Source organism: Amblyomma maculatum, chromosome 4 (assembly GCF_055883805.1).
Source record: "Amblyomma maculatum isolate TAMU_Amacu chromosome 4, ASM5588380v1, whole genome shotgun sequence".
NCBI lineage: Eukaryota > Metazoa > Arthropoda > Arachnida > Ixodida > Ixodidae > Amblyomma > Amblyomma maculatum.
In genome coordinates, this window is record NC_139347.1 from 141,868,293 (window position 1) to 141,892,432 (window position 24,140).

Here is a 24,140-nt window from a genome sequence, read left to right on the forward strand (position 1 = left end):
CTATAGAGCACCTGCAATAGCTTTACGCTTATAGCTGTAGAGACGTCAACAATAAATTCAAGATCTCAGTGTGAACGTCACATGCCAGTTGACAATATGCAAATCCACAAACAAGCCCAGCGTACTGGTCAAGAGCAGGGCGTGATATGCGAAGGCAGGATAGCACATAGTTGAGGTAGAGGACTGGGCTCCAAGACCAGGAAAGGTCACAGACGCGGCAGGAAGTTCGATGGGCTGGTGAGTTTAGGGAGCTTCCGGGGGTATACGTTTAAAGCAGCAGCGTGATACTGGCTGTACTGGGAGATACGGCGTGTTGTGTTCTGTTTTATGGCACACAGGCAGCTCAGGCCATCATTATACGCATTAAATTAAGCATTATACAGATTTTATAGCTTGTTTAAAAGCTTTGCTTGTTTAAAGAATGAAAAACGTAGGAAATATCAATGAGTAGTTTTTCCCCTGCAAGTAAGCTTGGGTGTAGTGGGGTGTGCTCCTTATAAAGTTGTGGGAAGTGTGTCTTATTTCTTCCCGCTTTGTGCATGTAAATAAGATGTGGTTAGGATTACAACATCTACAACTACCAACAACTATAAAATCACCTACAATGCCTGACCAAATGGTGCTCTGATGGCTGATGATTATTAATATTAAAAAAAACTGAACTAGTTCGTTTCACAGCGCGTACTGAAGCAGTTACTACACATATACGATCAATAATCTAGCCACTGAGAGTACACCCAGTCATAAGTATTTAGGAGTATACCTGTCAGCCAACCTGTCTTGGAACGCACACATTGATTACATATTAGGGAACACTTACAAAACCCTGAAATTCATGCGACGGTCATTGCAACACGTCATTGCAACAAAGACACTAAACTTCGTGTTTATAACACAATCATACGGCCGAAACTCGAATAATATTCGGAATCCTCAATAATCATACGTAATAGCCGAACTTTAATCTCTGCAAAACAAAGCTGTGCGTTTTATTGTATGCAATTATTCCTCGTATTCCAGCATTTATTTAGTTAAGCGAGAGTTAAGTCTCCAGCTTTTAGAGACTAGGTGAAAAATTCATCGCTTAAAAATTTTCTACAAGCTTAACTATGACCCTTGAAATTACAGTCAGTTCAGTCGTTCAGTCGTGTCCGACTCTTCGTGACCCTATGGACCATGTCACGCCACGCTTTCCCGTCTCTCACTATCTTTCTAACATCACATAACTTCATCTGCAGTGCCTCGAGGATGCCATCTAACCATCGCGTTCGCTGCCTACCCCTTCTCCGGCGACCCTCAACCTTTCCTAACATCAAATCTTTCTCCAGCGACTTCTCTCTTCTCATCAGATGACCAAAGTAGCCTTGAAATTACAGCATCTAGAAAATAAAACATGCCACTCAAATCTTTCCTCACCGCGACCATGATCACAAAGTGGAACCCCCTTTTGCTCGAACAAACTTGTTACAGTTTTCAATCATTCATCTGCCAATTAGTGAATGAAACGATCTAAATAAAACAATTGTTTGCCTCAGGAACCATGAAAAGTTTAGAGAAGTCTTGGAAACGATATTGCCTGCTTAGTCAAAAATGCTCAACAAACTGTGAGTTGCGCCTCTCAAGTTTCTACGCTGGTTTATTTTTCTTCTCTGACTTGTGCTCGTGTTGCCATGGACCTGCATATATAATATTGTTTGTAATTGTTTTTTAGTTCTCCATATCACGTTTGTTTCTTATTCTCCTTGTATTATTAACATGTGATGACACTATGCAATGTTTTGACGACGTTTTGATGACTTATCCACCCCCCCCTCCCTATGTAATGCCCACTTGGGCCTTTAGGGTAATAAAATGAAATGAAATGTACGTACATCTCGTTTTGCAAGAATAAAGTTGTGCTTTAAAAGAGTGCGACCGATTCGAAGGCGACATAAAACGACTTCAATGAGACGCTCTTGGTGAATTAATGATCTCCATTCTTGTATCACTGTAAGTGTAAATTGTTGTGTACTTCCTTAACCCATGAATCTTACTATTTCTCTTCCTGCTTTATTTGTACGAATATTATATATTTATGCGGTATGCTTACTATTCATATGTTAGCGTTCCGAGTGGCTTTGACATATACATCAGCTTGTTCATTACCACTGATCTCTACATCAGAATCTCATTTCATGACCTTGTGTTTCACGTGTGCGTATGTAATGTGTTATATTTCCTAATAAGGGTTTAGTCGCATTTCTGGAGTGTAGTGCTGCAAAGACGGGGATGGGGAATGCAAACGAGAATGAAGGTTACTGGTTTCTTCGCCCAGCTGTCGCACGCACGACCAAGGCAGCCAAAGCTGCCTTGGTCGGACCAGATGTGTTTCGCAACACGATCGTCTTGCGCTACCGGTCGCCGCCTGAATTCATCCGGACAACTAAATAAATCTATCTTCATTTGGTGGAAAATGCTGGGTACGACTCGTACGCGATCACCGTGTAACTCCGAAGCCGCATGATACCCACGGCGACAAAAAAGGTAGGCCAACAGCCAGTGGCAACCCCGTCGATGTCGATATCATGCTACGGGGCCGTTCGGCAGCGACGCCCTGCCGTTTTGAGTGGGCAGAGCGACCCGGAGGTTCAAAATTGGTGGGCCTCGTAGGAGCAGGGGAGTCGTCACAACTACTGGGAGGACCGCATGAACATCAACATCTGCCACCTGACCGACTTTTCTAACCTGTGCTATTAGAATCATAAGGCCAACATACCAACTTAGGCCGCTTTTAGGGCAACGTTCATGGATGTTTTGGTCGTCCCACAGTGCGGAAACTACAAGCTGAATAATCCTAGCGGGTAAGAGCTGATCATGAAGGTGAAGCATTCACTAGTGACATTGAAGATGTCGATTTGTGCAAGCGTGTCGACCCGTCTATTGATTATGCTGAAAAAATAAAGAACATCATGAACGGCATCGATTATGATGCATTCAACAAGCTATTGCAAAGAGCTCCGCCCCGGTGACCTCAGTCTGAAATCTCTGTCAGAGGTTCGACTAGTTCCGCAAGAAACACCTCTGCACTCATCCCCCTCCCGCGTCCATCTCTTCCTGACATAAGCGACCTTTTGGCTCTCGTTAAATATTTTGCCCTGAACATGGTCGCCCGAAGGCTTAGGCTCCTGTCTGGCCCGTGCCAGTCGTCCACAGCTCATTTGCTTACCCCTACGATCGGACACATCACGCAGGAGGTTGGCGATGCACTTCCTACCTTTGCGCAATCGGCACCTGTGGCACCTCATGTCGATCCCGCTCCACTGCACCCTAACCTGTCGCTGCACCATTAAGCAACGGCCCCCTCTTTTCGTGCTACCTCTGCCTATGCCGGTGTAGGTGCCTCAACGTTTGCCAAAGTTACCGCCCAACCATCGCCTCAGCAGACATTTGCGTAAGTGTCGACTATGGCGCCGCCGTCTGTCACTTAAGGGCTCCAGTCAACGCTAGCTCTTTAAATTCCTTGGCGCACTAACGAAACCAGACCATTCTGCTATGCCTGCTGTATTCCAGGCCACATCACCCGCCTGTGTAGCCGTGCTCTGTGTCCTGCTCCTGCACGCACTACGCCAGATAACTTATTCGAAGGACACCTTGCGCCTACCTTCGGTGACGTTTCCAACGCTGCCCCACAACTGCCCACGCCACAAGCACATTCTATTGCACAGCTTGCAGTCCCTTTGACGTCGTTCCCTTTTGCCAAGGTGGCATCGCAGCGTGACCCAAGAACCTGAAAACTAGCAGCCGTAGTTCACGGGGCACGAACACGAACATTTCGTCTACAAGACCTCATTTTTATTTTACGAACGTTCTCAATGTTTTTGACAGTGTTCGTGGACTTGCTCTTGTGGCTACCGCTACAACCTTTTCCGTCATTAGCCAAAGCTTCTGCCACTTACTTCGTAAGGTCACCACCCCGCTCTGTAGATTCTCTCTTCGCACCGCAAGCGCTGGTCCCGTTTGTCCGTCTGCTGCTTGCACAGCGCACGTCATCATCGCGGACGTCTTACACATTGTTGAGCTTTTAGTGCTTGCCCCATGCTCGCATGATGTAATGTAATTCTTGGCTGGGATTTGCTTTCCTGCCAACATGCTCGTATTGACTGCGCCCCTGTCCGCATCGTTTCCTCTGCGCTGTGAGATGCGGTTCTCGACGACGCTCCTTTTTCTTGCTCCAATTGTGTTATCGCTACCGACACCAACAATCCCCGCAACTGTGCTGTTTGCTCCCATGTGTGTGATCCCTTCTTTTTACGAGATTGCTCCCTTTGCGCCTTCTTCCATGTTCGCATCTCGCCGCTACCTTCTCCTTCCCATTACTGTCGTTGACATTACCGCGGTACCACCGACGTTGGGGTTGAGAATGCCTCATCGTGTGCAGTCCTATTCCTTCGTGGCAAATGCCTTTGCTATGTTGAAGCTGCTGACCTCATCTCGCCATTGGATGTTGATGCGTATTCCCCACAACATGCCCACTTAGCCTCTCACGTCGATTACCGCTTCACCAATCTACAGAGTTTCGATATTTTTCAATCTTCCGTGGTCAGTGGCTTCTACTCGACTCACCGAGAGGAACTGCTAGCTCGCCTCAGCCAGGTTCGTTCGTAGCTTGACATTCAGACGGTTTCCATGTGGAGTGAGACAGCGGTAGGTCCCTACAACGACACAGGTAGTGATGTGCCTCTTCGCAAACTCTCTTACAGTGTGTCGCCTTCAAAGCACCATTACAGTGCTGAGCCGGTCGACGGCATGCTTCCAACACGGTGTAATTCAGCCTTCATGTCCATGGTCATCTTCCTTTTAATTGTGAAAAAGAAGGATGGCTCCATAAGATTTTGTGTTGACCATCATTGTCGTAACAAATTTACCTGTAAAAACGTATGACCATACCTCACATTGACGATGCTATTGATTATTTACAAGGAGCCCGGTTCCTTTCATCATTGGATCCGTGTTCCCGCTATTGCCAAGTCCTCATGGCTGAATGTGGCAAACCCAATACAGCCTTTGCATCCCTAATAGACTCAGTGAATTCATTGGGATGCCTTTTTACCTTTGCAACGCTCCTGCTACTTTAGGGCGAATGATGGACATCATACGTGGCGTCAAGTGAAACATTTTCTGTGCTTTTTGGACAATGTCGTTTTCTCAGCTGATTTTCTGATCCACTTCGTGCGTTTCCACCAGATACTGACCTGTCTCACGGGCACTGGTGTCAAGCTTGACCTAAAGAAATGTTACTTTGGCGGCCACAAGCTGACTATACTAGGTAATGTCGTGTCGGAAGACTGCAGCTGCCCGATCCAGACAGGCAACCTGCGGTAATTCTTTCCACAAACTGGCTTTTGTTAGAGAGCTGCGCAGCTTTGTAGGCCTGTGCTAATATGTTTTGGTGTTTTGCCTGCAATTCCGCAATCATCATTGCACCGCTTACGGAATTGCTCAATGGTCCCGCCGACATCTCTACCTGGACCCCAACCTGCGACGATACTTTTTTTACGCTCCGACGTCTACTAACTTCACCGTCAATTCTCCACCATTATGACCCCCCTGCCCCTACTGAGGCGCAAACTGACGCTAGAAGCATCGGCATAGGTGTTGTCCTCGCTCAACGCAAATCCGGCCTTTCCGAATATATAGGTGCTTACGCCAGCCGGGCGCGCAGCAATGCTGTATACAATTAACCGCCACGGAAAAAGAAGGGTCTGGAAATCGTGTGTTTACTTAAAGTTTCGCCTCTACTTATAGGACCGCTGCTTTAAAGTCGTCACCGATCACCATGCCCTCTGCTGATTTGCTTCCCAGAAAGGCCCTTTTGGACGCCTCAGCAACTGAGCAATTAGTCTTCAATACTTCGCTTTCATGTCACTTGCCGGACTGGACGCAAACATCCGATGCTGACGCCGTGTCACGCATGCCGCTGCCCCCTCTTGCCCATCGGAGCCGACACAGAAAACCCCACTTGCAGTCCTTAACTTCCCAGAGCGTGCATTTGGAACAATGCCGGGATCTCTGGATATCTTCGGTCTTCGACGCCCTCAGTGCATCCTCTATGCCTTTGTTCCCGCGAGACATCCGTCGCCAAGTTTCCAATTTTACGGTACGGGACGGTCTGCTGTATCGAAGAAGCTATCGCCCTGACCACCGCAAACAGATCTCAGTCATTCCTGGCCATCTTTACTCAGATATTTCTGCACATCATCATGCCTAACCGCAAAGCGCACATGCTGGCTTGTTGCACCAGCGGTACTACTGGCGGGGATGGACAACTTTGTTCGCCGCTATATTCTCTCCTGCACTTGTTCTAACCAGCGGAAGTCGCCTCCGTGCCCCTCTGCCGCCCCGTTGCATCAATTGCCTTGTCCAGCTCGACCCTTAGATTGTGTCGGCATTGACCTGTATGGAACCCTTCCATATTCCAACCCAGGCAACCGCTGCATAATCGTCGCCGTGGATCACCTCACTCACTACGCGGATACTGCAGCCCTCCCTGTGGCTAGTAGTCTCGACGTCGCCTCCGTCATCATACGTGACTTCCGTGCGGTGTCACGGAGTTTATCGCGAACTTTACAGTGGCCGTGGTCGAGAGCTCTAGTCACAAGTGGCCTACGAGCTGTTGGGTGCTTGCAACACAATACATCGAACCACCACAACTTACCATCCTCAAACCAACGGACTCGTACAAAGATTTTACCGGACTCTTGGCGGCATGCTTGCCATGTACGTTTCTTCTGACGCCTCTAATTGGGGTCAGGTGCCTCCATACGTCACGCATGTCTACAACACTGCGCCTCAGGCAACGACTGAATTTTCCCCATTTTTCTGTTATACGGTCGACAGCCTTCCTGTTTGCTAGACGCCATAGTTCGCTGCCATACAGACAGCGTTCAAGATCTTCGCCTACATGAGAGCGTTCAAGACAAGCCCGTTTCTGACTTTCCTACCAACACTTTTGTTTGGCCTGTCTTCTCAGATTGATTCGAAATTCCCAGCAAAGTCCGATGGCCGTTACCGTGTATTGGAGCGTACATCTCCAGGTAACTATATCGTGCTTCGTAACAGAATCGCCTTGTGCCACCAGTCGCCATCTCAAGTTCTCTGGACAACGCACTACACCCCTTTTCAGTATATTGATTTCTTGGCATTTCTGTTCAAAATGGAGGATTAGTTGCTTTATTGCTTGGGGCTTGCAGTTTAGGAATCTTCTAGATCGGCACTTTGTGACTATAGGGTAACTGTGTTATTTTTGGACGGACCTAAATTTGAGAAGGTAAGCACACATAAGTATTGTTTTTCTGTATTAGATGGGTGCTCTATTGCTCTCTACATGGAGGCTATCTATAGTGGATGTTCTGCATTCATCAGTGTGACTCTCGGGTAGCCGGCCAAAGTTTTCTCACCAGCACACGATGCACTTGTAATCCAAGGAAGAGCGCACTACAGTGCGATATATCTGCAAAAGGCGGGTTCCGCCGGAGCCGCAGTGTTCCTGTGACAACAATGAGTATGTTTAGGGCAGACAAGTCTTTTTGGGATTGTTTATGGTTTGTAGGAACGTCACTTTTCTGTCAAACATTACCCAGGAATTTGCATTCATTCATTACAGGTAATATTCTTTCATTTGAGCTATGATGGGTTCGGAATGTAAGCCTTGATTGAGCAAAAATAAATCGGCCACTGTTTTGTGGGATAAATTGAAATCCATTTTTGTCTGCCTATGCAGCTAGTCTATGTATAAACAACTGCAGTTGTCTTTCGCATGACGACACATTTGAGAATATGTACGCTATAGGCAGGTAATCCCCATAAATTGAATATATTATTGATTTTGCCAATATTTTGTTTATAGAGGATATTTTTCCGATAAGAAGAGTCGTACTTAGGAGACATTCTTGAGGTACTCCATTCTCCTCGACAAGGCTTCTTGAAAACGTTGAGCCTAGTGACATTTAGAATAAACGGTTCGAAAGTAAGTTATTTAACCGGTTTAATAATCTGCCTCGGATGCTCAAACCTGCTAAGTCACGGAGAATACCGAACCTCCAGGCAGTGTATTATGCCTTTTCCATAACAAACAGAGAGCAAGGCAGTGTGGCTTGCGTATAAATGCTTCACGGACAGTGCTTTGTAGGCCGACTAAATGGTCTGTTGTAGAACATGCTTTTTTTTTAACTCACATTTGTGAATGTCTAGCACTTTTCGGGAGTGAATACAAAGTCCAGCCTGATGTTTAAAACACTTTCGTATAATTTTTGCAACACAGCTTGTGAGGGCTATGGGTCATAACTACAGCGGAGGTCGTTGACTTCCTTGGTTTCATGGACGCATAATAATGCATTCTTCCAAGGATCAGGGATATTTCCGGATATCTATATTTGTTGAAAAAATTCACAAGTGCTTAAATAGCAGGTCTATACACATGAGTCAGCACTTCATGATTAATTTCGAATGGCCCAGGTGCTGTCCTTTAACAAGCATATAGAACCCTGTTTAGTTTTTGGACTGTAAATTATATTGTTCATTTCTGCTTCAACTTTGAAGTTTTTATATTTCAGCCATGCGTTCGTATTCTGTAAAGGATTCCGTAAAATGCAAAAAGAATTAAATTGTGGGAAAATGTTCCCGCACAATATTTGTCTGCTCGTCTTTGCTTGTTTTTCTACTAAGATGTTAGATTACTTGCATTCACGAGAATACCAAACCTTGTAATCTTTTTCTACCACTCCTGAGGACTGTGGGATAGCTGTGCCTGCTGCAGCAATATTGCAAATCGTAAAAGTTTTATTCAGCTCATCTACACTGAGATCATCTGAAAAAACATTTCCAAAGCTAGCTTTTGACTGAAATGGTCCCCAGTCAGCAAGGTGAAGTTTCAACCTGTGTGGTTTGTTTAGAGTCAGAGATGTTAGACTGACTACAGCGAGGAGATGATCGCTTTTCTTTGGGGCTGCCAAAGACATCCCGTGTGAAATCCATAAACAACAGATGGTGAGCTAAAAGACAAATCCAAGCAGCTAATTTTTCTCGTGCTTGGGGAGAAGTTTCTCCTGTGTTTAGCAGTAGATATTGCACAAATTCAAATCTAAAATCTGTCCTCTCATATCTGCCTGCTCCCTTCCCGAAAATGTGGAATGAACATTGAATTCCTCCACAAAAATATAGGGCTCTGGTAGTAGTTTTAGATGCTATTCTAAATTATGAGATGTAAGTGTTAGTCGTGGCGCAAGCTATATGAAACATTTTGTTATTGTTTCAAAATCAATCGCAGTGACTGCTACTGCTTCGTACGTGGTTTGTAAATCAATCTTTTGTGTTGCAACAGTATCCTCAACTACAACGTTCGCCCTTCCAGAGAGATTCCTTGAATGTTCTGTCACACTGAAATACTTTGTAGTTTTTGGAATGTTTTTTAGTTGTCGCCCTAAGATTATCTCCAGTAGACCAAGTACTAAAAAAGCGACTGAATTTAAAATATTGTTTTATGTCTGTGTTGTTTTTTAAAAGTCCCCGGCAGTAACATTGAAATAAAAACGCCGTGATTATAAACTAGTTGCGGTAAGGGTAAAAAGCCGAGGGTGGTGGGTCTTTTTGATCCATTATTGAGATTTTCCTTGTTTTTGTGCAAGGGAGGCTTGCCGCGCCGTTGTAGCGGAAGCGAAGGTGAACTGGTCTTTACCGCCTGGCTAGAGGCGCTGTAGGTTACTGAAGCCGCATGTGTACGTGTTTGAGGGCTCTCCGAGCGCGGCGAGCCTTGTGGTGTGGTGATTCAGAGCCCTGTGGGCCGGTTTTCACAGATGGCGCAAGGCAGCTTGCACAGCGTCTTTCTGGGGCGATGATGGCCTTTCCTGAGCAGCGGCCTCTCTAGTGTGGTGTGCGCAACTGCGTACCACATCGAAGTAGTCAGAAAACTCTTTTCTTGAGAAAGTAGCCTGTGCTATTCGTTTTCGTGCCTATGGATAAGTTCTCTTTTGTTTTGACAGTTATGTTTTCGTTCGTCTTTTTCCATGAAATACAACGTGATTATGCGGAATGTTCCCTCTAGCTGTTTGTAGAGCATGGTACAGCACTTCAGTTGTCCGATTGATGTCCTGGAGATGCACACTTGGCACAAGTTTGACGGCTGCGCCACTTTTGTGAGCCGTGGCCGAGTCCGTAACAATAGAAACAGGGTCTGGGATTTGGTATGTAATGTCTGAAATCTATTTTCAAGTAGCCCACTTCAATAAAGTCATGTAGGGCGCCAGATGAAAAAGTGAGGACTAAGTGCTTTGTTGGCATTTCTTCGTGGTCCTTTCTGAACATTATTCTAAGTACAGATATGACGTTTTGACCGCCAAGGCATTCAAGTATGTCTTCCTCAGTTAAATCAAGGAAGTCATTTCCAGATATCGCAACACGGACGTTGCATAGGGATCTATGGGTTGTGATTGAAATAAGCATCGCTCCGATACACACTAGGTTAGACAGTTTAACACTTGATATTGTCATTGATTACAAGCACAAGGTCACCACTGGGCATTTCGGACACCTTGTACCCGGATTTCAAGAATTTTTGCACTACTCTATACACAGACACACAAGAAAGCAGGAACCACGTACACAGGACAAGCGTGCACTGAAAACTAAGGTTTATTCATACCAATGTTACATTTAAACCGTCAACACGCACACTCTGATATAAGAAATCTCGCAAACTCATAGAACGGGCAGTGTCACATCCCTACGCACCTACGCTCCTTTATTACCTTTATCTCGTGACTTGCTAGCATGATTGATGGAGTGCTTATGCACTTGTCCTCTCCAGCATCCCATATCTGAAACGCTTCTACTATTTCTCTTTCTTTTCGTTCTTTTAACGGCCTAAGACGGTGATTGCTTCCCATTCTGGCTTGCATTTGTGTTTTGCGCGATGGGGTGCGAGTATGCCAGTATCACAATCTGGCAATCTGTGATACTGGCATCACAGTATGGGATGCCAGTATCACAATCAACAAATCTTTCTTTGTGCGCAATTTCGCATGTGTTGACTCTGTCTTTCTGATCTTTTGTCATTTGATAGCACAGGCTCATTAACGTTTACGGAGCGGTGAACACGAGGTGAGCATCATACCTAGAGTGTGCGTGTGGACTGTTTTAATTGTAACCCTGTTATGAATGAACCTTAGTTGTCAGTGTGCGCTTGCCCTGTGTACGTGGTTCCGGCTTTCTTGTGTACATAGCGTAGCGCTAGAATTCTTGAAATGGTAGATCAACTAAACCCCCCCCCCCCCCCCCCCTGTTGATTTGCATGTACCCGGACTCAAATGCATCAGTTAGGTATTTCGATACAAGAAAGGCGGACAAGGTTCTGTCAGGTCTCTATTTTTTTACTATATAGAACATGGTATATTAGGGAATATTTCATTTTCAGGGGAACTGGGCAATATATTCGGTCAACCTTTTTTTTCGAAGGCGATCACTTTAGTGGGAAGAAAGGATAAAAATATTTTTGTTCGGCAGTGGCGCCAGTCAGCCACCATCGAGCACTACAAGGGGACGGAAAAGGAACGTACAAGACGTCCGGCAACGCAGGCTGTACACCGCTAGTATAACCAACTGTGGGGCAACTCAGGGTAGCTGCACAAAACGAGGCTAAACCTAGCCGGCAGGAAGATAGAAAAACCGAAGTGAGGACCAGACAAGAAAGCTGTAAGGTAGAACATAGGAAAGTGGAAGAAAGATGGAGGGGAGGATTGGGAAAGGTGACTACTGATTTCCCCCGTTCGGGTCAGCCCAGGGGTGTCGTCTGGAAGAAGCGTGGACCAATGTGGTGAGTTGCCACCAGGCGACAAGGTAACTAGGCACCACTGCAATATTCCTGTCATTTTTTTTTCTGGAGAACGCACGTATTTTATCTTCCATTTTGCTGCAGGCATTAAAGCTGGCATCGTTCGCCTCGCCGCGTTCTCGGCCTCCGGTAATACGCCGTCCAGTAGAGGCTTTTTATTTTTTTTTTTGCAAAAAACTGCACTGAGATAATAACGGTAGAGCGTTTTCTTAGGTTATGTGCTCTCTTTGGAAGGTGCTATCAAGCACGTGCCAGCAAACGTTCGTACGTGCCGTTTTCGACCAAACGCAGTAGCGTGTCTGATGGCACTTCGGTGGCCGAACGCATTGTTCGGCAAGTAAACAGGACTGGGAGAATGAAGCCATCTTATATGACAACTAGAAGACAGACATACGGATGAAAATGCCGTTTCCTCATTGTCCGGTGTTAAAATGTTTCACTTCCAGCAGTGTTTATTTATGTCGATGCTGTAAGATAATCACAATAATTGTCTGAAAATGGGTCACGGTAGGTTTATTTTACCTCCAAGCAATCCAGTTACAATTTTACCGAATTGATTGATTTTTACAGTGTTCTATCTTTTGCATATGACCGCGCGGCCGAAATGCCCGAAAGCTTGCGGAGTTATGCTGACTCCACGCTGCACTTCGTAACCTCGGATGCATTTTACAAAGCATGCGATGTCAGTCATGCCGCTAAAAAGCAACGCCGCAAACCGAATGAATGATGCTCTTTGTAACAATAAGACGTGTATTACAGATATGCCTGAACATGCCCTCAACGTTGATGACTTACGAGATCATTTGGTGCGCATTTACCTCGTTCTGAAGTCGTCTGGCGCCTTCTTGAATCTTCAGCACGGCATCTGCCTCGGTAAGGGAGCCCAGGTGCTGGACAACCGCGAGGAGTTGCGGATGCCGCAGAACCTTCTCGAACGCCGCCGCAGCGCGCTTCAGCGATGAGCCGAGGACGAAAGCAGCCGCGCACTGAAAGAGTCCATAGTTGCGACGGACCTGGGACAGTCCACACGGAAAGATAGTAGTGCACGTTTGGCTTGATGGAGGCTTGGAATGGGCAACGATCGGTTCTCGAAGAATGAAAGTGGTGAAACTCAGAAATCTATTATTACTACTAGCGAAATTTGTATGAGTGGAAAATAATGGCGGCGACTCTAGAATGTGTTAGCAGCTAGACGACATTGGCCGGCGTTGATTATTCTGAAGTTCACACAGTCGTTACGAGGCATGCTGATTTGTTTTGTTAAAGCGTTACGAGTGTGTGCCAGCACTTTCGCCATCTTTCTTCTTCTCACTGGCTCCCACAAAGCTGAGTGAGGAAGTAATAGCTTTATATTGCTGCGGCGAGGTTTTACACGGTCGTGCCTAATTGTCCCAAGTAGCAATACCGAGATCTGTTTATCAGCTTTTACGAAATTGTATATGATCTCTCCAATTAAGGACTACATTGCATTTTCGCGGTTCAATGCTGGGATAAGCTTTAAAAACGAGAGAATATCATACTCTTTTACCATGCTTTTTTATATAGTTTCTGCAGTGGTTAAAACGGCATAAATTTCAGCAGTAAGAATGATTCTCAGAGATGTAACCACACAGTTTTATTCATTTGACTTAAATTAGTCCACTTCCAACGTGCTGCATTGTTTTGAACATCTGCAGAGAAAGTCATGTGTTTCTTGATTTCTCACTTTAAATTAGAACTTAGAGCTTTAACTTAGCCAAAGTATCAGGACCGTAATGAGATTGGCAGTGGGGAAAAACAGTCAGACGTTCTACCAGTGACTAAGGACGAGGTCAAGAAAGAAATAGAAACTATGAAAAAGCGGAAAGCAGCTGGAGAGGATCAAATAACTACAGATTTGTTGAAAGACGGGGGGGGGGGGGGGGGGGGATATCGAGCTTGAAAAACTGGCCCTCCTGTATACGCAGTGCCTGGTGTCATCGACGGTACCGGAACCATGGAAGAATGCAAACATTATCCCCATTCATAAGTAAGGGGATTGTAAGCACCTTAAAAATTAGACCAATCAGCTTACTGTCCGTTACGTATAAGATATTTACTAAGGTAATCGCTAATAGAATCAGGACAACCTTACACTGCAATCAAGCAAAGGATCAAGCAAGTTTTCGGAAACGGTACTTTACTATCGATCATATCCATCCGATCAATCAGGTGATAGAAAAATGCTCGGAATATAACCAGCCCTTATACATAGCATTCATTGATTACGGAAAAGCATTTGACTCATTTGAAACATCGGCGGTGATGTAGGCATTGCGAAATCAGGGGGTAGACGAGCCGTACGTGAAAGTGCTGGATGATATGTATAGTGGCTGCGCAGCAACCATAGTTTTGCATAAAGAAAGTAACAAAATTCCCATAAAGAAAGGTGTTACGCAAGGAGATACGATCTCCCCAGTACTATTCACAGCTTGCTTAGAGGAAGTATTCAGAGACTCGGAATGGGAGCATTTAGGGATAAGGGTAGATGGAGGATACCTCAGTAAACTGCGATTTCCTGATGACATTGCCTTGCTAAGTAACTCTGGGGATGAACTGCAAATAATGATTGATGACTTGAACAAGAAAAGTAGACAAGTAGGCTTATTTATTTATTTATTTATTTATTTATTTATTTATTTATTTATTTATTTATTTATTTATTTATTTATTTATTTATTTATTTCATAAATACTGCCGACTGCCCTTTGGCGGTCAAGGCAGGAGTGCACAAAGAAAAAAATAAAAAAAAATTACAAAGTAGTAACAACCAAATAACAGCAACACAGGGCGATTACAGTAAGAGAACAAAATTCAATAAGACCAACGGGAAGCAAAAAAGTACAGGCAAATCATCCGACGTCAAACAGACTAAGTGAACAGAATAAAAACAAGGAAATCGAAATACACTGTGTACTAGACGCGCTACTGCGATACATGAGCCGAAACAGCAGACAAGAAATATTCTGAAGATACCAGGTTGGTGATATCGCTTGGCAGTCGGTTCTATTCGGAAATGGTGCGTGGAAAGAAGGAACAAGAATATGCTTTTGTTCGGCATCGTGGCATCAAGATAGTCAGTTCGTGTTTGTTACGGGTGGGGCGTGTTGTGTTGTATTGCATGTAATTCTGAAAATTCAGTTTTGTTTTATTATGTATGATATTGAACATTTTTAGTCGGTGCTGCTTTCGACGGGATTCAAGCGTGGGAAGCCCAGATCTGTTGAGCAAATCAGATACCGAGACCTGCCGACCATAAGCGTGGTAAATAAACCGGAGTGCTTTCCTCTGGACGCCTTCAAGAATTTTTATATCCGTTTTTGCGTGCGGATCCCATACAGCGTCGGCGTATTCGAGCACTGGACGCACAAGTGATGTGTATGCTGTCAGTTTAGTTTTGCTCGTGCAATGCTTTAGGCGGTGCTTTAAAAACCGAAGTTTTTTGGACGCTGCTGAGACAATGGACTGGATGTGTGCGCTCCAGTTCAGGTTGGATGTCATGGTTACCCCAAGATATTTCACCTGAGTCACTGAGTTGATCGGAAGGCCATTGATTTTGTATGTGCATTGGAGCGGTTGTTTCTTTCGTGTTACTGTCATTTTTCCGCATTTTGAACTGTTTATACCCATTTGCCAAGTACAACACCAGCTAGAAACTGCTGTTAAGTAGTCAGCTAGGAGTGCCTGGTCTTCGACTGATGTGATACTATGGTATATAACACAGTCGTCGGCGAAGAACCGACAGCGTATGCGTGAGTTGAAGGACAGGTCGTTCAAATAAATAAGGAAGAGAAGCGGCCCAAGGACTGAGCCCTGGGGAACTCCTGAAAGTACTGGCGCTTTTGTGGAATGAGATTCAGATATCTGAACAAACTGATGCCGCTGTGTAAGGTAGGAATCTAACCATTGTACTACTTGCCGATTATTTAACCACCACCTTATTTTTAACAAAAGATTGCCGTGCGAAACCCGGTCAAACGCTTTTTCGAAGTCAATGAAAATAAATCTACCTGTCCATTATTGTCTAGTGACATCATAATTTCATTTGTAATATGAATAAGCTGCGTCACTGTCGACAAGCCTTGCCGAAACCCGTACTGGCTTTCAATAAAAAAACCGCTTCCCTCTAGGAATGAACTTATGTGCTTGAAAATAAAATGTTCTAATACCTTACTGGACGTACATAACGTACATCAATATGCAGAAGACTAAGGTAATGTTCAACGTCCTCGGAAGGAACAGCAGTTTACGTTAGGTAGCGGAGCACTGGACGTAGTAGGCGAATATGTCTACTTAGGAGAGGTAGTAAACGCAGATCCGGACCATGAAATAGAAATAACAAGAAAAATAACATTGGGATGGAGTGCATTTGGTGAGCACTCGCAGATTATGACTAGCAGATTACCGCTATCGCTCAAGAGGAAAGTATACAACAGTTGCATCTTACCTGTACTCACCTATGGGGCTCAATCCTGGAGGCTAACCAAGAGGGTTCTACTTAAGTTGAGGACAACACAGAGGGCTATGGAACGAAAAATGGTAGGGGTAACATTAAAAGATAGGAAGCGTGCAGAATGGGTCAGACAAATACCTCAAGTTACTGATATTCTAGTGAAAATTTTAAAGAAGAAATGGGCATGGGCAGGACATGTAGTGCGAAGAGAGGATAACCGATGGTCGCGCATGGTAACCAACTGGATTCCAAGGGAAGGAAAGCGTAGCAGGGGGCTGCAGAAAGTTAGGTGGGCGGATGAGGTTAAGAAGTTCGCAGGAGTCAAGTGGATGCAGCTAGCACAGAACCGGTTTAATTGGAGAAACATGGGAGAGGCCTTCGCCCTGCAGTGGGTATAGTCAGGTTGACGATGGTGATGATGATTATGAACTTAGAAAGATGCTCCGGTATTAGTCCCACGAAGTTTGCTTGTAATGCTTTAATTCGAGTGCGCTCATTCAGCAAATTTGGGGTGACGCCGCAATCCGCCCGTCTTGTCATCAACCGGAACGTTGGTTTTACGGGGACTCAAAAGCTGCGTTCGAACATATATTAACATGTCCAGTTGAACCACCAGGTAAATAGGGCCTCGCGACCAACGAGGACTGTGTGATCACGGTCTGCAGCACCGAACCGGCTTCACAAGGAGGCTGGTCGATTTGACTGAAGCAGGTATTGCCAGGCACGGCCTGCCGGCTTCCACTCGTTATCAGGAGCTGGCTCAGCCCTTGTACCAAATAATTAATGGATCCACCAGCGAAAGATAACATCGTCCCTGCACGCTTAGGATTTCCGCTTTCTGATCTTGAAGCGTACATTGCTGAACCCGACGCCGAGGACAGATGTAAATGCACCATCCGCACATATAGAAGACGACTTATACGTACGCCCGCACTTCCAGTATCGCTAGAGTGCACTTCCAGAAACAGTGATACGAAAATAATGACTTCGCAAGACGTTAGGCGCATATACAATTGGTGAAAACACCGGTAAAAGTTATCCGATCGGCCGAGCAATGCTAAATGCTGCCAGCACCTGTGTTCGAGTCTTTTTCGGTTGATATTTTAGACCATCTTAATGACTGCAAATTTTTATTGAACTTGCTGCTGAATAAATCGATTGAATGTTAACTTTTGGTGACTTTGGCCGAAGTGATAAAATTGCTAGGTAGCGCCAGTCCCACATAGACTCAATAGCCCTATAGTACGTTGGCACGCAGCTGCTGGCAACAGTTGCTGTGAAAAACAAGTGATGCTGCTAGCGGCGAGCGGATGAAGGACATATAACATTAAAGGAAATCAGTTCACATTTTTTGCCGTGTAAAAAATCAATATCTTGGTCTTTGGTTTAACGCCCAAAAGTGACTCGATCAGGCTATGATAGAGGCCGTACTGGAGGGCTCAGAAAATTTAGACCACTTGGGGTTCTTTAACCTGCACTGACATTTGCCTTTCGCATTCACAGGAAAGTAGCCGACGAGGCAAAGGATTCGATCTCACAGACGTAGTCGCAGTTGTCACGCGCCCTAACCACTGTGCCCCCTCGACTGGCTACAGCAATACCTGTTTCTAAACAGTTAGCAAACAACCGTAGCACCGAGGTTCAATCGTAGCGATCTCCGCATTCTTGGAAAAACATCGCGTGCACAAGGAAAGAGCAGAATGATGTCCTATCATCCCAAAGGACTTGTTTCGCGAATTTGCATAAGCTACACAAAAAATGCTTTAAGCAGAAATCAAATTGAAGCCCCTACCATTTTTCGTTCCATAGCCCTCTGGGTTGTCCTCAACTTAAGTAGAACTCTCTTGGCTAGCCTCCACGTTTCAGCCCCATAGATGAGTACAGGCAAGATGCAACTGTTGTATACTTTCCTCTTGAGCGATACCGGTAAGCTGCTAGTCATAATCTGCGAGTGCTTGCCAAATGCGTTCCATTCCAATCTTATTCTTCTTGTTATTTCCTTTTCATGGTCCGGATCTGCGTTTACTACCTGTCCTAAGTAGACATATTTGCCTACAACTTCCAGTATTTCGCTACCTAACGTAAACTGCTGTTCTTTCCCGAGGCTGTTGAACATTACCTTAGTCTTCTGCATATTGATTATCAAGCCTACCTTTCTACTTTTTCTGTCTAGGTCATCAATCATTATTTGCAGTTCATCCCCCGAGTTGCTTAGCAAGGCAATGTCATCAGCAAATCGCAGATTACTGAGGTATTCTCCATCTACCCTTATCCCTAACTGCTCCCATTCCAAGTCTCTGAATACTACCTCTAAACAAGCTGTGAATAGTACTGGGGAGATTGTGTCTCCTTGCCTAACACCTTTCTTTATGGGAATTTTGTTACTTTCTTTATGCAGAACTATGGTTGCTGTGCAGCCACTATATATATCTCCCAGAACTTTCACGTACGGCTCGTCTACCCCCTGATTTCGCAATGCCTGCATCACCGCTTAGGTTTCAACTGAGTCAAATGCTTTTTCGTAATCAATGAATGCTATGTGTAAGGGCTGGTTATATTCCGAGCATTTTTATATCACTTGATTGATGGTATGGATATGGTCGAGAGTAGAGTACCGTTTCCGAAACCCTGCTTGATCCTTTGCTTGATTGCAGTCTAAGGTTGTCCTGATTCTATTAGCGATTACCTTAGTAAATACCTTATACGTAACAGACAGTAAGCTGATTGGTCTGTAATTTTTAAGGTCCTTAGAGTCCCCTTTCTTGTGAATGAGGATAATGTTTGCATTCTTCCATGGTTCCGGTACCGTCGATGACACCAGGCACTGCGTATACAGAGTGGCCAGTTTTTCTAGCACGATATCCCCCCCGTCCTTCAGCAAATCTGTAGTTATCTGATCCTCTCTAGCAGATTTCCCCCTTTTCATAGTTTCTAGTGCTTTCTTGACCTCGTCCTTCGTCACTGGTGGAACGTCTGACTGTTTTTCCCTACCGCCAATCTCATTACGGTCCTGACTACTTTGGCTACTGTAGAGATCTGTGTAGAACTCCTCGGCTACTTTGACTATCTTGTCCATGTTAGTGATGACGTTGCCCGCCTTATCCCTTATCGCATACATCTGGTTTTTGCCTATGCGCAATTTCTTCTTTACCGCTTTAAGGCTTCCCCCGTTCCTTACAGCATGCTCAATTTTCTCCATGTTATACTTCCTTATATCGGCCACCTTGCGCTTATTGATTAGCTTTGATATCTCGGCCATTTCCATCTGGTCTGTTGGATTGGAAGCTTTCATACTCTGGCGTTTCTTAATCAAATCTTTCGTCTCCTTAGACAGCTTACCGGTATCCTCTCTAACTATCCTACCGCCTACTTCTACCGCGCAATCAGTAAAATGGTAGGGGTAACGTTAAGAGATAGAAAGCGTGCAGAGTGGGTCAGAGAAATAACTCAAGTTACCGACATTCTAGTGGAAATTAAGAAGAAGAAATGGACATGGGCAGGACATGTAGTGCGAAGAGAGGATAACCGATGGTCGCTGAGGGTAACAAACTGGATTCCAAGGGAAGGAAAGCGTAGCAGGGGCGGCAGAAAGTTAGGTGGGCGGATGAGGTTAAGAAGTTCGCAGGGGTCAAGTGGATGCAACTAGCGCAGAACCGGGTTAAGTGGAGAAATATGGGAGAGGCCTTCGCCCTGCAGTGGGTATACTCAGGCTGATGATGATGATGATGAAATTAAAGCCACGGAAGACTCAGTAGCCGCGCGCTGCAGCTGTGGGCAAGTCCGAGAGATAACAGCGATGGCATCGCGCCGACAGGCAGTCTGCGCGCCGCTGACCATCACAGTATTTCGTCAAAGGCAAAGCCAACACTGAAAATGAGTTTGCGTTAAATCTACAAATTGGCATCCGCCTACGAATATCAATGACTGCGCCTTTACGTAGCGATCACGCGCGGTGTTGAACACTGACTGTGGTAGCGTTCTCATTGGCATTCTGTAAGTTCTGCGGTGAAGGACATCGTGAAGGCAAGATACAAGTAAACGGCTTTGTGCCTCGTCTAAGGAGTCTTAAGTGTACCTTGCAATGGTATAAACTTCTTTCACACCAGGGTTTTTGCTGCGCAGTTTAAAGCCTGGCGCTTGCTCCGGTGAAACATTCGTGAATTATTAGCGCTCTCCTCCTCTCTGCTGTCACAACCTAATGGAAAGCACCGACTGAAGTCACCTGATACGAGAGTCTTGAGACATTTAGAACGTTTGGTGAGTCACTTACCAGGTTTATGGCGGTCAGGCCAGCTTCATCATCCGGCCATATGCGCATGTCGATGGAGGTGAGCGTGTAGCTGCTCTGTAGAACCGTGGCCAACTTTTGCAGAACCAGTGTGTCCCCTTCGCCGGCCAGCGCCACCTGCAGGCTGTACAGGTGGAGGCTGGTGGCCAGCCAGTCGCAGAGCACGTCCACATCTCCTTCGCTCACCGAGAACCCTGCAATGGTGCGCAGGAACTTGCACTTACTGTATATTTAAGCAAATAAAGAATGTAACCACTTGTCGCTTGCATTACAATTCAGCATCCAGACAATACTACCAGACAACAAAATGCTGGATGATTGGTAACCGATCGGCCAAGCGATGATGACGGAAGATATCAAAACAAAACCCCGCGGGTAGCATTCGGCTGCAGTTTTTAACGAAACCTGGTACCGAATGTGTCTTCATTCTCATATTCAGTTTTGGAGGAATAAGGCAGCCAATAACTAGAACCTGTATGCGCCCTCAACGCCTAGAAGAAATAACGATCGTAAAAGTACACTCTCGCTGAGACACTTGAAAAAAACAACAACAAAAATTCTACAAAGTATTTACTTCAAACAGCTACGCATAGTTGTATTAGGTAAGAAACAATAAGAACGAAAGCGCAGCAAAGATGCTAAAGTTTAGCGGCGCCTATAGACCACGATGCTTGTCAATAACAGGATGGCCCTCCAGGGGCTGGGTTGTGTCGTATACATGTTCACACCATGTGAAGATGTATACGACACAACCCAGCCCATGGAGGGCCATCCTGTTATTTCCCCTTGCGGTGGTAGGTCACTGATCTTGTATTGACAAGCATCGTGGTCTATAGGCGCCACTAAACTTTAGCATCTTTGCTGCGCTTTCGCAGAGTCCCAAGGGATCCCTGCTGACCTTCTCTAAGCAGTGCAACCAGTCTTTTGTCTGGTTCCCCTGCTCTGGGAGTAAATAAAGAGTTTATCATCATCATCCAGGGGATGGCACACACCTTGTAAGGGAGGGACCGTTGGGCGTCAGAACGGCTCTCAGTTCAGTTCAGTCGTTCAGTTGTGTTCGACTCTTCGTGACCCTATGGACCATATCACGCCACGATTTCCGGTCTCTCACTATCTTCCTAACATCAGATAACTTCATCTGCAGCGCCTCGAGGACGCCATCTAACCATCGCGTTCGTTGCCCACCCCTTCTCCGGTGACCTTCAACCTTTCCCAACATCAAATCTTTCGCCAGCGACTTCTGTAGGAGTATGTAAAAAAAAAACTGCTGGAGGGGAGAAAGTGCGGTGGAAGTGAAGCCACATGGCGCCATCATGTGGACAAAAGCGCTCTGCAGCCGCACGCTAAGAGGCAGCGCATCGTTTCACGCGGAGTGCCGTACTTTTTCCCGCGAAAACCTGACCACTTTCAAACCCTGACGAAACAGTGCGATTATGGGTAGATTAAGGAGGCATAAACCGTGTAAATTCGTCACCGGCGATGACATTTCAGAGGGATCAGCGAGCATCTTTTTGAACTGGGCGTGGGGTCCGTATTTTAAGCGATAGCTTATGCAGCTGGCTCAGTTGAAAAGCAGTTAACGTAGTAGTAATAGTAATAGTAATTGTAATAGTGCCAGTATTGTTTGTAGTAGTAATGGTGTTAGTAGAAGTCGTTGTAGCAGCATTTTTTTATTTATTTTTTTTATTTAGTACATACTGCAGACCCTTTTCAGGGTCCAAGCAGGACAGGCATATATTGTAACAAAACTCAGAAGATACAGAACACAATCAAAAGAAGCATGCATAAAAATGAACAGGCAAATTTTGCGAAACTATGACAGTGCCATAACATGGTTCCAATCGGATATTGTCCGCGGGAAAAATGAATATTTAAAACAATCAGTCTTCGCAAAATACGGTGTCAATGATTGAATGTGATGATGTCGGGTATGCCGTGTGGATAAAGGGGATATGTACTGTGAAGGATCCAAAGCTAACTTATGGTTAAGTAAAGAATAAAGAAACTCAAGGCGATATTTTCCTCTTCGCGTTTCAAGGGATTCAATATTGTTAGTCGCCATGATATCAGTGGGGGAGTCGGTGATTTTAAATTTCGAATAGATAAACCTAACAGCTTTTCTTTGAACCCTTTCTAATTTATAGATGTTAATCTTAGTAAATGGGTCCCATACAACCGAAGCATACTCAAGCTTTGGCCTGATATAAGCGTTATACGTTAGCAGTTTTACGTGAGAAGGAGAATTTCTTAGTTTATGCCTCAGAAAAAATAGCTTTTTAAATGCAGAGGAGCATATGTTATCTATATGTGAGTTCCAGGAAAGATTGCTTGTTATTGTTACACCTAGATATTTGTAACTATTAACCTGCTTTAGTGTTGATGATCCAAGGGTATACGCATGGTTAATCGGGTTCTTTTTATGTGTTATTTGCATCGAAACTGTTTTTTCAGTGTTAAGAACCATGGAAAACTCACTGCACCAGTCAAGAACATTTTCTAGACACCGGTCAAGTTCATTTTGATCGTTAGTACACGTAATTTGACGGAATACAACACAATCATCTGCAAACAAGCGAATATGCGTTCCTGGAGTAACCACATTGACAATATCATTTATATAAATCTGAAAAAGCAAAGGTCCCAAGACGCTTCCCTGGGGCACCCCAGAGGTGACTGGGAGACAACTGGAGCTGCACCCATCGACTGAAACAAATTGCACTCTATTCGTGAGGTAATCTGCAATCCATGATATTAAAATGTCTGGAAGATTAATATTTTTTAGTTTTTGAATGAGCTTTCCGTGGTGAACTTTATCAAATGCTTTGCTAAAATCCATAAATATGGTGTCTATTTGACCATTCATATCCAGTGTTTTAGCAAAAGTATGTACTATTGTAACTAATTGTGTTATTTTAGAATAGCCCTTTCTAAACCCATGCTGACAGTCGCTTAATACGGAGTGTTCTTCAAGAAATTTGTTAATATGTTTAGCAATAATGTGTTCGAGCATTTTACAGCATGCAGAAGTTAAAGAAATAGGACGATAATTTTGTAATAATGTGCAGTCGCCTTTTTTAAAGATCGGAACAACTCGAGCAGTCTTCCATTCAACCGGAAGTTTTGATGACAAGAGAGATTTTTTAAACAACACAAAAAGAAACTTCGCAATTATTTCGGCATAGCGTCGCAAAAATACATTGGGTAAATTATCAGGACCAGAAGAAGTTTTAGGCTTCAATTCTAAAAGCAAAGCAAATACACCAGGGAGGCTAACAAAGTCCACCTCCGATACAGGAAAATATGACGCTCTTTGTACACATTGTGTACCTGCTTCAGAGAATACGCTGTGAAAAAAAGAATTAAAATTACGTGCAATGTCAATCGGATCGGTCAGTGTATCTCCCTCCGATGTTATTTTTGAGATATGTTTCTTGCTATCACTCAGGAAGTTCCAAAATTTACTTGGGTCATTTTTAACAAAATTGGGTAACGTTGTGTTAAAGTACAAATCCTTTGAC

General features: G+C 44.7%; 1 protein-coding gene across 1 annotated transcript in view; it reads right to left on the minus strand.

Moving 5' to 3' along the window:
- LOC146193208 (uncharacterized) overlaps positions 1-24,140 on the minus strand; it is a 66,583-nt gene that overhangs the window by 9,352 nt on the left and 33,091 nt on the right. The window contains exons 6-7 of the mRNA XM_084600500.1: positions 20,605-20,816; positions 12,682-12,876 (exon numbers count right to left, since the gene is read on the minus strand). Of these exons, the coding sequence (XP_084456626.1) occupies positions 12,682-12,876; positions 20,605-20,816 (407 nt within the window). The remainder of the gene's footprint in view (positions 1-12,681; positions 12,877-20,604; positions 20,817-24,140) is intronic.